We start from the raw sequence: 15,078 nt of genomic DNA on the forward strand, positions 1-15,078 counted from the left end.
GGACACCAGAGCCCAGCAGATTTGTGGCTGCTGATCCTAGTCTGATGCTCTTTTTGCCAAATAAGGTTTCTGAGGGAAAAAAATAGGAGTTTATTCCAAAGCCTGTTGACATAGGCATTTTTATGAGGCCAGTAGTCACGATGCCGAGGCTGGGGCAGCAGTGGTGGCTTCCCGCTCCAAAGCCTCTTGTCCAGGTCTGTTGCTGCCCACCGCCTCATGCAGGGGAGCTTCCTCTTCATTCTGGGGTCTTGTTCCTTGCTAACCAAGCCCTGACGTCCTTAAAAGTTTATGAAAAGTTTTGTTTGTTTTAAAACCAGCTGTGCTTTGCCAGCCCTCACTGTGTCTCTCTTTCCTGGATGCTGGCTCCAAGCCCCGACACAAATCCCTTTCCCATCAGTCCCTTCTGGGGCAAAACCACACATTCCTTCATTTCTGATCACATTTAAGCCCCCAAATCCTTGCCACCTGCCTTTGAGAGTCTCCAGAATGTTCTTTTCACTTCCACATGCAGAGGAGCCTGAGTCTGATACGCTGGCTCACATTGCAACTTTTAAATACCTGTAATCAAAAGCAAAGTTAGCAGCTAAAGTTTAAAGTTTAAGATGATAACAGACAGTGGAAATGCCAGTCGATATACTGATCGCCTGGTTACTCATGGTCACTAACGGAAATGGAATTTGAAGGTCTGAGTTCAAGTCCCTGTTTGGGAACTTGCCAGCAAGTCAGGCAATTTGTTTTACCTCTCTGGGCCTCAGTTTCCTCATCTGGAAAATGGGGATGGTAAAAGTATTGATACCTATCTCCTGAGGCTGGTGACTATGAATGAGAGGGTACAGGATAAAGGCTGGCCCAATGCCTAGAACAAGGTCAGTGTGCAAATATTGGGCATGAGTTAGCATTGGTTTGCTGTGATGGAGGGTGAAGTGCAAATATGTAAGCCACACATCAGAGGCTGTGCCGGCAGGAGAAATCACTTCCAGAATGTCTTCAGGAAAAGGTGAGAAATTTCCAGACTAAACTCTCCTACCATGAAGTAGGTGAAAATTGAGCTCCTTGGCCTCTTTCACACCATCACAACCCACCCTCCCCCTGCACCCCACACACAGACACACAAAGCATCCCGAAGACCAAGCTCTTCTCACCGAGAGCTGTCCTGGCACACGAGAAAGACGCTGAGAAATAGCGTCCAGAGCCTTCCGCATCTCAGCCCCGGGTTCTGCACCTACAGGAGTGAGTGCGGGGTGAGGGGAGGGTCCCTGTCCTCCATGACCCATGTGCCCATTGCTAAGCTTGTCCCCAAGCCCTGAACGGCCCTCTTCCTTCCCTTCCAGGGTGTCTGTGCAGTTTCGGAACGTGTGACAACAGAATTGACAGTGACGGTGCCTGTCTCCCCGGCACCTGCAGGGACGGCTCCGCCGGGAGATTCTGCCACAAGCAGACCTCAGCCTGCGGGCCCTACATGCAGTTCTGTCACATCCATGCCACCTGCGAATACAGCAATGGGACAGCAAGGTAGGCCGGTCGGGGAGGGGGGATTGCCATCCTTAACGGCCCATGGCCACCGTGTTACCTGTAGACACACCCAACCCATATCTAAACTCTTCATAAACTAAGCCCTGTTCTCTTCAGCTGCCAGTATGGCTTTTGTGGAGAAAACCCCAGACTGAGCTGGGTTCAAAGTTTGCAGCATGCCCTGCTTTGAAACTTACCAGCTGTGTGACCTTGGGCAGTTACTTAACCTATCTGAGCCTCACTTTTGTCATCAGTACAATAAGCGTGATGTTGCCTACCTAGCAGGGCAGTTGTGGAGATTCGAAGAACTGAATGCCAAATCATCCAGCCCCAGGGCTAGTACATCATAGGTGTTCAGTCATGGAAACTGCAGTTATTACCATCACTCATGTGAAGGAAATGAAGATTTGCCCACCAACTTTCCAACCCTTTAAAAACGCCTTTACTTCCTAAGGTCATTAATAACTACTCCCCTGTTAAAGGCATCTTACAAGAAATTGGATCGTTGGTCACTGGATCACCATTTGTTTTCTTAATGCTATCTAACATATGAAGTGGGCTTGGGGGGAACATGTCAGAGGAAATTTTCCTCTCTGGGAATATCTGGTTCAAAGGCAGTAACCATGCAAAAAATAGCCTGGGAAATGCAGACATACATGTAGAATTCTTAGCCTTATTTTTGCAGCACTTTTCTGAATTTGTAATTACCTAATCATTTGCTTACCTGTTTGTGACCTGTCTCCCCCACCAGTCTGCAGGAAGCATGGGGCAGAGACTGACTTTGCTCTTCCATGGTGGTACAATAGGAATGCATCCTCCTAAGGAGTTCGTATATACATCAGTGCATAAGGCGAAAGTCGCAAGTCACCGAAATTGCCCTTAAAACCTCCTAAGGGAATTCCCTGGCGGTCCAGAGGCTAGGACTCGGCGCTCTCACTGCTGGGGCCTGGGTTCAACCGCTGGTCAGAAACTAAGATACTGCAAGCCGTGAGGCACGGCCAGAAAAAAATTAAAAGTAAATAAATAAACAATAAATAAATTTAAAAACCTCTAATCACCCACAGGGGATCATCAACATGGGTCTGTAGTTACTATATAAACTTAGGTAAATCAATGTTGAAACAGATCAATCTTTTTTTTTTTTAGATCAATCTATCAATCTATTTCTTCATTTGGGGACCACCTAAAGTATTTAGTTCTTCTAGGATTCTTGATGCATGAAAAATAATTTTATTTAGAGTTTTGTGAAGCACGTATGACTGAATCTGCAATAGTGACGTGGGCGTGTGATAGGTGTCCCAGCACCTATCACAGGGCACTCAGTCAATACTGGTAGACCAAACAAATGAATGAATGAATGGTCCTATTTTACAGCTAAAGTTTCAAGGTGGAGCATTTTGAGAGGAGTGCCTGAGGGCGTGATGGATCATGGAATCAGGTACCTGAGAATGTTGTGCTCTAAAAAAAAGAACATCTGAGAGATCAGAGAAGGGAGAGAGGGGAGGTCTCACCTGATTGTCATGTTCAAATCACTGAACTGTCACACAGAAGAGAGCGTCGTTCTCTGCTGAACCAGAGGTAATGACTTGAGGTATAAAGGGACAGATTCCAGCCCCATAAGAACAGAAAAGCCGCCCAGTGTCGAGCCTGAGAAGGTGCAAGTGTGAGCAAGTGCCCTGCTGAACGCCCCATGTGCATTCACTCTATACCACAGCTTTATGAGGGAGATGTTAGACCCATTTTCCAGGTGAGGAAACAGTCTCCCAGAGGTTAAGGGACTCGCTCAGGGTCACACAACTGCTAAGAGGTGGGGCCTGGATACCCACCCAGGTGTACCTGACTGCAGACCCAGGAGTGCTGGTGGCCACCATGGTACATGGCTCCCCCGACAAGGGCAAAGTGTCAGGCCACCTGGCCGTGAACACGTTCACCCCTGGCTGGCTGGTCTTCTTGGGGAGGGGTGGGATAGTTGGTGCTTATATTTCTAGGGCTGACTTTGTGCGCTCACTCTTCTTTGCAGCTGTGTTTGCAAAGCAGGGTATGAAGGGGACGGAAGCCTCTGCTCAGAGACGGACCCTTGTTCGGGATTAACCCGAGGGGGCTGCAGCCGCAATGTGAGTGTTGGTCTTTATTTCCAAGCTGCCAGGTTTTTTAGGAAATCCTGAGGGAAGACCTTCCAAGAGGCAGTGTCAGATGACTTCATTGCATGAGGCACATTTGCTTGAACCCTGCATTTTAAAGATGGTGCCAGGTACCTTCTGTGAGCCTCCACTTCCTAAGTTCACGTGTGCTGGGGGAGCCCCAGGTTCACATGTGCAGGGGTATTGGGCTTCTAAAAACACAACCAAAGGATCAGATACTGGAGATCATTAGTAATAAACTTCTGATTCAGACATTACAGCTTACAAGTGACTTTCATGTATGTGATCTCATTTGCTCTTCCCACCAACCCATTGAAGCAGGTGTTGTTTATCCCCATTTTACTGATCAGGAAACTGAGGCTCAGAGACTTTAAGTGACTTGCCTTAAGTTCTGTTAGTGTCAGGGGTATAGCCCAAACTGACTGTTGCTTTCATTAATACCTTCTGAATATCACCACCACCACCTGGCCAAGGTCACCTTCATTCCTTACCCACAGTTTAATAACTGTTCTCCCTGATGCTCCTCTTGGCTATAGCCACAGCCAGAGTGGATCAGATCATGTTTCCCCCTTGCTGAAATCCCTTCGGGAACTTCCCCTGGCTCTGAGGATGACATCAGATGCAAATGCCTTGCCCAACCCTCCAGACTGCGCCTGGGCAAGCCCCACCCTCTCAGCCTCATCTGGACAACTTACCTTGCACCTCTCACTCTGTCCTTCAGCTTCCTGGTGTGGTCATCCTGAAAGGCCTGGAATTGGTACAGGTAGGAGCTTGGGCTAAAGCATCATACAGACCTGGGTTCATGCCTCTTTACAGCTGTGTGATCTTGGGCAAGTCACTTACCTCCTCTGAGCCTCAGTTTCCTTATCTGTAAAATAGAGATAATCACAGTACCTTCCTCAAGATGATGGCTTACAACTACAAAACATTCAGAACAATCCCTGGCTCAATAAATGGCAGTGACGTTAGTGATGGTGGCCATTAGCTGGCCAAAAACAAGCAAATTTGTTCTTTAAGTCATCTTACCTTTTCCATTGATCTTAATGCAAATGTGTGTTTTAATCATTTCCTTTGCACTCCATGTAAATATAAGCTTCTTTCCTCTGGAAATCCTTGCTTTGCACTTGGAATCTTGCGGCTGGACTGGGGTTTCAGAGGTTTTGCTGCTGCTTTTCCTCCTGTAGGCAGAATGCATCAGAACTGGCAGGGGAACCCACACCTGCATATGCCGTCAGGGATGGACGGGGGACGGAAGGGATTGCTCAGAGATCAACACCTGCCTGCTGCCCAGTGCTGGCAGCTGCCACCACAATGCAACCTGTTTGTACATCGGCCCCGGGCAGGTAGGTGTGATGAGCTGGAGAGCCAAGAGGAAGCAGGATTCCTGGAGTAGATTGTTTTTTCCCCTAGACACAGAAGTACTTTGGCTAGAATTTACTGCAGCTCTTCTATCATTTGTAGCAGTGGGAAAGGGTTAATTGTCACAACAAACCTTTGATGTAGGTACTGTTTTTTTTCACCTTTTGACCCCATTTACCCTCACCACACCCCACCCCACCCAACCTCTGGCAACCACCAGTCTGTTCTCCATATCTATGAGCTTGGTTTTGTTTTGTTTTGTTCTTGATTTCACATATAAGTGAGATCATATGGCATTTGTCTTTTTCTTACCTATTTCACTTAGCATAATGCCCTCAAAGTCCATCCATTATATTGCAAATGGCAAGATTTCATTCTTTCTTTGGCCAAATGATATTCTAATGTATACGTAGGCCACATATTCTTTATCCATTCATCTGCTGATGAGCAGTTTGGTTGCTTCCACGTCTTGACTATTGTAAATAATGCTGCAATGAACATGGGGGTGCATATACCTTTTCGAGTTTTTTTGTTTGGTTTTTTTTTTCAGGTAAATACCCAGAAGTGGAATTGCTAGAACATATGGTAGTTCTATTTTTAGTTTTTTGAAGAACCGCCATAACAGTTTTCCACAGTGGCTGCACCAATTTACATTCCCACCAACAGTGCACAAGGGTTCCCTTTCCTCCACTTCCTCTCCAGCACTTTATTATTTCTTGTCTTTGTCTCACTGTGGTTTTGATTTGCGTTCCTCTGATGACTAGTCATGTTGAGCAGCTTTTCAAGTACCTGTTGATTATCTGTATGTCTTCTTTGGAAAAACGTCCACTCAGATCTTCTGCCCATTTTTTTAATTGGATTGTTTGGTTTTTTGCTGTTGAGTTGTATGAGTTCTTTATATATTTTAGATATTAACCCCTTATCAGATTATGACTTGTAAATATTTTCTCCCATTCCATAGGTTACCTTTTCATTTTGTTGATGGTCGCCTTTGCCATATAGAAGCTTTTTATTTTTTTTTATTTTATTTTTTTTTGCGGTGCGCGGGCCTCTCACTGTTGCGGCCTCTCCCGTTGCGGAGTACAGGCTCCGGACGCGCAGGCTCAGGGGCCATGGCTCACGGGCCCAGCCGCTCCGCGGCATGTGGGATCTTCCCGGACCGGGGCACGAACCCACGTCCCCTGCATCGGCAGGCGGACTCTCAACCACTGCACCACCAGGGAAGCCCCCAGAAGCTTTTTAATTTGATGTAGTCCTACTTGCTTATTTTTGCTTTTGTTGCCACATAGGTACTATTATCATTCCATCTTATAAAAGAGGAAACTGAAGCATGGAGAGGTTAAATACTTTGCTCATATCACACAGAAACCAAATTACGGTGTGAGAGTCACACCCAGACAGTCTGACTCCAGAATTGTCCTCTTGTTCGCCACCCTTGACCACACTCTATTTCTGTATAACACTGTGTAATACTCTACAGTTTGTGGGTCACTTTCACTTAACCTCATTTAAGGGAGACAGAGGCAGAGAAAGCTACTTCTTAGGAGTTAATCAGCCCCAGGGGAGGTGATGACAACTGTCCTAGGACTGTAGCCATGAAAAAGTCCTAGTCATGAAAGAACTCACTGCATTCTTATGTCTTGCCAAGCAAGCACCAACAATTCAATTAGTTTTTGACTCACCTGAGTCGCCACGTCGCATTTGAGAGAGAAAAACAATTTCTTGGTGTCAGTATCAGTTTGCTAAGGCTGCTGTAGCAAAGTATCACTAACTGGGTATCATAGAACAACAAAAATGTATGTCTCACGGGATTGGAGGCTAGAGGTCCAGGATCAAGGTATCAGCAGGTTTGGTTCCTTCTAAGAGCTATGATGACAGATCTGTTCCATGCCTCTCTCCCAGCTCTGGGTGGTTCGCTGACAGGCTTTGGTGTTCCTTGGCTTATACACGCATCACCCTAATCTCTGCCTTCGTGTTCACATGGCATTCTCCCACGTGCATGTCTATGTCCAAATCTCCCCTTTTTATAAGGACACCAGTCATATTAGACTAGGGACCCACCCTACTCCAGTATGACCTCATCTTAACTAATTACATATTAACAATCCTTTTTCCAAATAAGGTTACATTCTGAGGTACTGGGGGTCAGGACTTCAACATATGAGTGCGGGGGTGGGATTGGGGGAGCACAGTTCAACCCATAAGAGTATCTATTCCCTTCTGCTCTATCATCCTTTCTGCAGACAAATTTGAAAAGCATTCTGATGGGGGAGATAGAGGAAGAGAAACGACTTTTTGTAGTGTTACATAAGAAATAAAATAGGCCGTATCTAGGATTGCCCTCAGTAGTGTTATTAGTTGGCTCGAAAGCTTGTAGATATATTCCAAATAGGCACAAATCCTAACTACCATGAATTTTTATTTTAAAAGACAGACCATGTTTGGGTCAATATGTCAGGGCTGTGGGTGCAGGGACATGCTACCCCAATACCAAGTACAGAAGATTAAACACTCTTGCTTACAAGGTCTTGCCCTCTCGTGTAAAGTTGTATACATGTGCATATATTTGTATATAAGATACCCAATTGGGCTTCCCTGGTGGCGCCGTGGTTGAGAGTCCGCCTGCCGATGCAGGGGACGCTGGTTCGTGCCCCGGTCCGGGAAGATCCCACATGCCGCGGAGCGGCTGGGCCCATGAGCCATGGCCGCTGAGCCTGCGTGTCCGGAGCCTGTGCTCCGCAACGGGAGAGGCCACAACATTGAGAGGCCCGCAAACCGCAAAAAAAAAAAAAATATATATATATATATATATATATATATATATATATATATACCCAATTTACCTTATAAAGCATATATAGCAAATAATACTTATACCCTTAAAGATAAAAATTCATAAATAGGAGTTCTGTTCCTTTCTTCCCACAACTTAATGGGTTGTCTTGTATCACCTCAATAACCCTTCACCAATCAAATGTTCCTACTTTCCCACCTCTGTTTAGTTTTCTGACATGTACCCTCAGCTTTCATGGACTCCCCACTCCTCCCACCCTCTCCCAAGGTCCAGCCACGCCCCACTTCCCAGAAGAAACTTCCCAGCTCATCCTCCCTCCTCTGAAGAGCAGTGGTCCTCATCACAGAAGCATCTCATGTGCCAGTTCATCCATAAGACTTAGAGCATCTCTTGTTTTCCAGTTAAGATTGGGCTATTCTTATTTACGTTGTATGCTTTATCTTCTCTTTAGTGAAAGCAGCTTTGAGGTTCATTGCTGGTTCCATAACCTGTGTTTGTTATCTGTTGAAGAGATTACTCCTGTTTAAATTATAGGGGTTTTTTTAATTAATTAATTTATTTATTTTTGGCTGCGTTGCGTCTTTGTTGCTGCTCGCGGGCTTTCTCTAGTTGTGGCGAGTGAGGGCTGCTCTTCATTGCGGTGCACGGGCCTCTCACTGTGGTGGCTTCTCTTGTTGCGGAGCACGGGCTCTAGGCGCGCGGGCTTCAGTAGTTGTGGCACGCAGGCTCAGTAGTTGTGGCTTGCGGGCTCTAGAGCGCAGGCTCAATAGTCGTGACGCATGGGCTTCGTTGCTCCACGGCATGTGGGATCTTCCCGGACCAGGGCTCGAACCCAAGTCCACTGCACTGGCAGGCAGATTCTTAACCACTGTGCCACCAGGGAAGCCCCCTAAATTATGTTTTAAATACAAGATAATGTTTAATAATGAAAGACGTTTGGGAAAGTAAAAGAGTGGAGAAAAATGAAAACCATTCACAGCACTCCCACATTCACCGTTTGTGTGCTGATGTATTTTTTCTTTCTGGTCTTCTTAATGCACAGGTTTTTATTTTTCTCTACCTTGTTGCGATCCACTGCAGTTTTGTTTGGTTCCTATTCTGTACTTAGCACAGACATTCCCCCATTTTATCATACAACCCACCACTGTCGTCATCGTCATCGTCATCATGTTTAATAGCTGCATGATCAGGGCCGTTGCTCCTGTGGTGTAGTTTGTGTACTACACAAAGTACCCAGCCTATGGGGCAAACAGGGGCTGAAACCCAGCCTGCACCCTGCTCACCAAGGTATGTACCCTGGTGTGGACCTAAAGCTTGCCAGAGGGAGGGGGGACTTTTTTGTTGCATGATGACCCTGTCTACCTGCTGAGCCACTAGCCATGGGTTGTCCATGTAGAGGTTTGCCTGCTCAGAGGGAATGCCTGTTCTAAATTACACAATGTGCCTTCCAGACTCACAGTGGCCGTGTGCATGGATCTCCACCAAGTGGTTGCTCCATGACTTGCTTAATCTTTCCCTCTTAGGTGGAGGGGCCAATTTTTCCATTGTGATGCTCTTTAGGATCTAAGTTCTCTCTGAGACAAATCTCCATATGGCCCCTCTAGGGTAATGAATTCAAAACGCACCAAAGGACTATCAGACTGGGAAATGTAATGTAGAATGTGGAGACCAATAGCTCCGGAAGCTGAAGCGTAATAAACGAAAGACATTAATGGTGTTCTCTAAAAGAGCCAAACAGTGATGGCTTCCATACTTCATTTTGTGGTACAGTGTGAGGGCAGGGCATGCAAGGCAGTTGTTTTCAATAATCCGTTTGACTTTGCTCTTGGAATTACAGAATGAGTGTGAGTGCAAGAAAGGATTTCGAGGTGATGGGATTGACTGTGAACCAGTAACTTCATGCTTGGAACAAACTGGGAAATGTCACCCACTGGTGAGTTACTTGATTTCTTTCATTAATCCTTAAAACAATGACTTGAGAAAGAAAGAAGGTTGGGTTATTTTTTTATCTGGGCCGAGTAATGAACAAAATCTCTCTTACTCCCAAAGGGGGGTCCCTGAGCAGAATGTGAGTAATTATTGCAACCTTCACTCCATTCTAAAGCTTGGAAGAACCAACATACAGTTGCCAGATAAGATTCCCGGTTAACTCTGAACTTCTAGTAAATGACAGATAATCCTGCAGCACAAATATGACCCAAATGTTAGGACAGATTTAAACAAAAACTTCTTCATAACTTAGCTAAAATTCGTACTTGGCGTTTTTATTTGCTACATCTGGCAATTCTAAATCACCAGGATAATTTAAAGGGTAACTAGACTCCCATTTTGAATGTCATGACAAAGTTTTACCCAAATTATTAGTGAAAATGCCCATTCAAGGGTAGGTTGAGCCTTGTGTCTAAATTATGGAAGAGCAGGCAAAGATGTTAGAGCTGGTCGTGTTCATGTTTTTAACAGATCACTAAGCACCCAGCCTCAGAACCAATGAAGACGACACCTTAGTCACAGTGCTTTTGCTTGCAAGGAACAGAGTCCACGCAAATCCGCTTAAGCTAAAAAGGAATTTGTTGGACAGATGCCGCCAGGGTAGCTCCATAGTCAGGAATTCCAAAACTTCCCACGGGCTTAGAACCGACATCAAGGCAGCTTCTTCCCTCGATCCTCTGAGACCATGCAATTTCTCATTTTGCTACTCCCTGTGCTTGTACTTTCTCTTTGTCTTTGTCTCCCTCTCTCCCTCTCTCTCCCAACTTTAAGTGCAGTTCTGTGCATCTTGGGGTAGATGACTCCCTGTTCTTAGAAAAACGTCTACCCAACTACCAGAGATGGTAGTTTTTCCACTAACTTAACAGCACTCTGTGTCCCCATTCTAACTCATAGGAGAAAGGACCTGACCAGCCCAGCTGGGTCCAAGTGCCCACATATGAGACACTCAGTGATGGCCAGGGAGTGGGGTGACATATCATGAACAGGACTGCCAGACCCACGCCTAGTAGTGTGGGCAGGTGGGTAATATTCAAAGACAAAAAAAATGGGAGGAGATGCCTCTAAAGCATCTGTTACCCAAGAATCACGAAAGCACTTCATAAAGCTGAAGAAGCTCCAACACTCTTGCTTAATTTAAGCCCAACCAAGCCCTGACATTCCACACGTGAGAGGTTATTGGAACTTTCACTTCATTCCAAAGCGTGGAAGAACCAGCATAGGGTTGCCAGATAAAATGCAACACACCCAGTTAAAATTGAATTTCAGATACACAGTGAATTCTTTTCTGGCACAAGCGTGCCCCCAAATACTATATGGGACATACTTATACAAAAACCTCTTGGTTTATCTGAAATTCACATTAACTGTGTGTCCTGATTTCTGCTTGCTAAATCTTGGCAGGGATGAAAAGAAAGAATCTAATTGTGATTCCATAAGAAGTGCACCAAACCTGCAGAAAGGGCTGAGGGCCTGTGGGTTACTTCCACCATCTTTCAGCCCCAAATTTGCAGTTCTCACTGTAGAAGGAGCCTGAGGATTCACAGGTGTACCTCATACCTAATGCTTTAGTTGGGAAAGCAAATCGTTTCTCTCATTTTCTTTGTATCAGGCAACCTGTCAGTTTACTTCTTCTGGTGTCTGGAGTTGTGTTTGCCAAGAGGGCTACGAAGGAGATGGCCTTCTCTGCTATGGAAACGCCGCAGTGGTAAGTCCTCTGAGATCAGCTCCAGTACAGAATAATAAAGACAAAAATCTTCAAATTTAAAAGAAAAAAAAAAGTGCTCTTGGCTAGGATGGCTTTAAAGTGTTCTACCAATCGTTTGCTCCAGGTTTTATCTGAAGCAAACTGCTTCTCATAAATGGCATATGTGCTCTGTGGGTCACAAATTTTCTACAAGGTGAAGGGAGGTAACTTTTATTAGGCACCTTCTGTGTACCAAGCAGCCCTGGCTTCCCTTTCTTGCCATTCTGCCTCTTGCTAGTCCCAGACTGGTCCCTGCTGAGCTCTCGGGCACTCCTGTCCGGGTTGTGTGCCTCCTGTAGGCACCCAGAGCACCCTGTGCTTACCCCTGTCTTGGGGGGGGGGGTGTGTGTGCGTGTGTGTGCATGTGTGCACACACACACGTGCACGCATGCACGCACACCTTCTGTGTACCAGGCATCTTACTAAATCCTTAACATGCTGCAGCATCCCCTTTAAACCACAGCCTCTGGGCTTATGCTATTTTCATGCCCATTTCATAGATGAGGAAACTGAGAGCCTAAGCACACTTGCCTAAGGTCGCTCAGCTGTCTCCGTGCAGAGCCCAAGCACTTAACCGTTAGTATGTTCTATCAGCGTAGGGCACGGCCCACCTAATTGTCTGTCTCCCCACTGGACTGTCAACTCTTGAGGGCAGGTCTTTGTCCTTGCTTCCTACTTCACTCCTACTGTTCATAAAGATTTGCTGAAATGAGAAAGTAAATTGGTGAATTTTCTCATCACTCACTTTTTGTTTAACTCACTGGAGTTTGGTTCCTACCCCTCCTCTCAATGGAAACCACTGGCGTAACAGTGCCCAGGGCTGCACCTGCCCTAACGTGCTCCCTGGCAGCTGCAGCATCTGACCTTGGCCTCCCTGCCTATCAGGGTCCTTCCTGCTCTTTACTGAACCTGTTTCTCCTACTCATCCCATCAGGCCTGTCTCCTGACATTCAGACCGTGGAGCGTGGACCCAACATTTTCTCTGCACTGTCCGTGGGCCACATTTCCTAAAACCTTAAAACCCTAACACCCTGCTTTCACAATGCCCCTCACCTCCCACGGAAAACAAGATCAAGTCCAAATCCTCGGCCTGGTAACTCCGAGGACTTCACATGGACTCACCTCACTTCAACCAGCTTAGCTGAGCTGTCGCCTTCCCAGCTGTCACCTTCCTGGCTCCGTTCCCCGCCCCCATGGACCCAGCCTCAGGTCTTTCTGCCAGCAGTTCAGGTCCAGCTCACGCCCTCCTCTCCTTGAAGGGATTACCCGAGCATCTCAGCTCTTGTACTTATCTATTTACTGATTTACTTTTTAACCGGTATTTACTAACTTATTCCATAACCTCAACCACTTTCAAAAAGGAATTAAGACAGCTCTGAGATGTATTGCCTTTTGGTAAATTTGCACATAATAATTGTTGTTGCCACTTTCGTGGTGTTTAATACTTTTTAAAATGTTTTCACATACATTAATGCATGTAATGTTCATAATCCCAGGAGCAAGGCATCATCATTTTCATTTTTCAGGTGAGGCACTTGAGTTCTCAGAGAGGTTAAGTGACTTGCCCAAGATCCCACAGCTGGTAAATGGCAGACCCAGGAATTGAACCCAGACTTTTAAAACTCAAAGTCTAGAGCTTTCTTTAATCTATCACACCTTCAAACGTCACTGATCTACCAGCCCTCTGTGTTATTTTTTCACATCCTAACATCCCCCAAACAACTGTAAGTTGCATAAGCTCAGGGGCCATCTTTTCTCTTTCATATCTTACATCCTCCCTCACTCCAACTTGGTGCCAATTGCGATGGTTCAGCGTGTATGTTCATTAACAAACCCCATGGCGGATAAGTTAAAAAGAATAGTTGCTAAAACCTACTGACTGTGTCCTGCGTGCCATCCTCTATTCTAAGCACTGTAGAAACATTAACTCTTGCAGTTTCCACATCAGCACTATCAGCTGGAGCTTCCATCATCCCTGTTTTATAGCTGGGAACATTGAAGCCCAGCGAGATGAAGGAACTCGCCTAAGGAACTAGCAAATGGCCAAACCAGAAAGAAAACCCGAGTGGTTTGGCACTGTGTCCCAAGCCCCTGCTCAATGCTAGCTCTGAAAGGGGACTGTTTACTGAGTTCTGTGACCCTCCTTTAGGGCTGGGTGGCCGTGTTCTTACAACATAAATTCTGATTTGGACGAATTCGACGTTGTTGTTTCATTTAACGTTTCTGGAATTACTCCTTTACCTCGAATATAGAAGATAATTCGAGCCATTAAACATGAAAGAAATGCATGGCTCTGGCAACGTGGGGATTCATCCAGCCTGGGCATCATTCATGTCGGCATCGACAAGGCTGGCAAGGACGATGCCCAGAGATGCCCTGTGATTATGCCTCTCATTGATCCTCCTCTGTGTTCTCTCTCCTCTCTCCTCCCTCTCTTGCACGAAATGAATAAGGAATTGTCCTTTCTCTCTGCAGCAGCTATATTTAACCAGTGGATAAACGTGAGTACCTTTGTTGGAATTAGGATTGGGAAGATATAATAATTGTAGATATTTGGACTACATGTAACAGAAAACTGAAAATGCAGCTGGTGAGGGGGAGGGAGGGAAATTGTCTAGAACAGTGGTTCTCAGCTTTGATTCCACTTTAGAGCCACATGGAACAGATGTTTTTCAGTAGCCCTGCCTAGGCTCCCACCCCCAGACTCTCTGATTTGATTGGGTAGAGGTTTGACCTGGGCATCAGTGTATTTTAACACTTTCCCAGGTGATTCTAACATGCAACCAGGGCCAAGAGCTTCTGGTCTAAGATAAGCTGGGGTGGTCGACTTTTCAACCAATCCAAATATATATGTATAACTTCATTCATCAAAAGAGGGATTTTTGAAAAGTCAGCATAATTCATCACGGTAATTCACCAAATTATATTTGGCATTTATAGTTGCAGTACTATCATATTTCATGTGTCTTTAGCCCTCAGCCCAACATGCCCAGAGGAGCTTTTCCCTCTCCTTTGGAAAGTTCTATAACAAAGAGTCTAATCTCCACCAACCCCAGTTGTCTGAGTCTCTGTCATCTTTGCCTGAGTGGCCCAAGGTGGCAGGTTCAGCCAGCCATCGTGACAAGTGGTTTGTCCCTTTTAAGAAGACAGATCCCAAGATACGCAGTGTCTGGTCAGCAGCCACTCCAGGACGCCTTCCTGTTGCTTCCATGTGGGGTCCCTCTGACCCCCATCACACGGGACAGCAGGGACTGAGGGTCCTATAGCAGGTGCTAATTTTCATACAGACCCACCCCACACTCATAAGCTTGCCCTGTGGTGTGCTAGACCCACTCGTCCTAGCTCACAAGAGCACAGCTTTCCCAACTCCACTTTCTGTGCTGTTATGGCGGTAGCTTGGAATCAGCTATGATGGGAGAACTTACACCACAGCAATCAGCAAACACTACGAAGTGGGGCTTTTGTTTGTTTGTTTTTCCTGGAGAGCCGGTTGTGAAACATAAACCCACCACCGCTTCTACCCAGAAGTAGCTCTAGGT

At 45.9% G+C, this 15,078-nt stretch overlaps 1 protein-coding gene across 6 annotated transcripts in view; it reads left to right on the plus strand.

Annotated features, from left to right (window-relative positions):
- The window catches only part of STAB2 (stabilin 2), a 161,369-nt gene that overhangs the window by 72,487 nt on the left and 73,804 nt on the right, over nucleotides 1-15,078 (plus strand). For all 6 annotated transcript variants that reach the window (XM_029206263.1, XM_029206262.1, XM_029206261.1 and 3 more), the window contains 6 exons: nucleotides 1,332-1,512; nucleotides 3,533-3,626; nucleotides 4,838-4,996; nucleotides 9,644-9,739; nucleotides 11,405-11,500; nucleotides 13,993-14,040. In XM_029206263.1, coding sequence (XP_029062096.1) covers nucleotides 1,332-1,512; nucleotides 3,533-3,626; nucleotides 4,838-4,996; nucleotides 9,644-9,739; nucleotides 11,405-11,500; nucleotides 13,993-14,040 — 674 coding nt within the window. The remainder of the gene's footprint in view (nucleotides 1-1,331; nucleotides 1,513-3,532; nucleotides 3,627-4,837; nucleotides 4,997-9,643; nucleotides 9,740-11,404; nucleotides 11,501-13,992; nucleotides 14,041-15,078) is intronic.

Source organism: Monodon monoceros, unplaced genomic scaffold (genome assembly GCF_005190385.1).
Source record: "Monodon monoceros isolate NGI ecotype Baffin Bay Population unplaced genomic scaffold, NGI_Narwhal_1 Super_Scaffold_6, whole genome shotgun sequence".
In the NCBI taxonomy this organism is placed as follows: Eukaryota; Metazoa; Chordata; class Mammalia; order Artiodactyla; family Monodontidae; genus Monodon; species Monodon monoceros.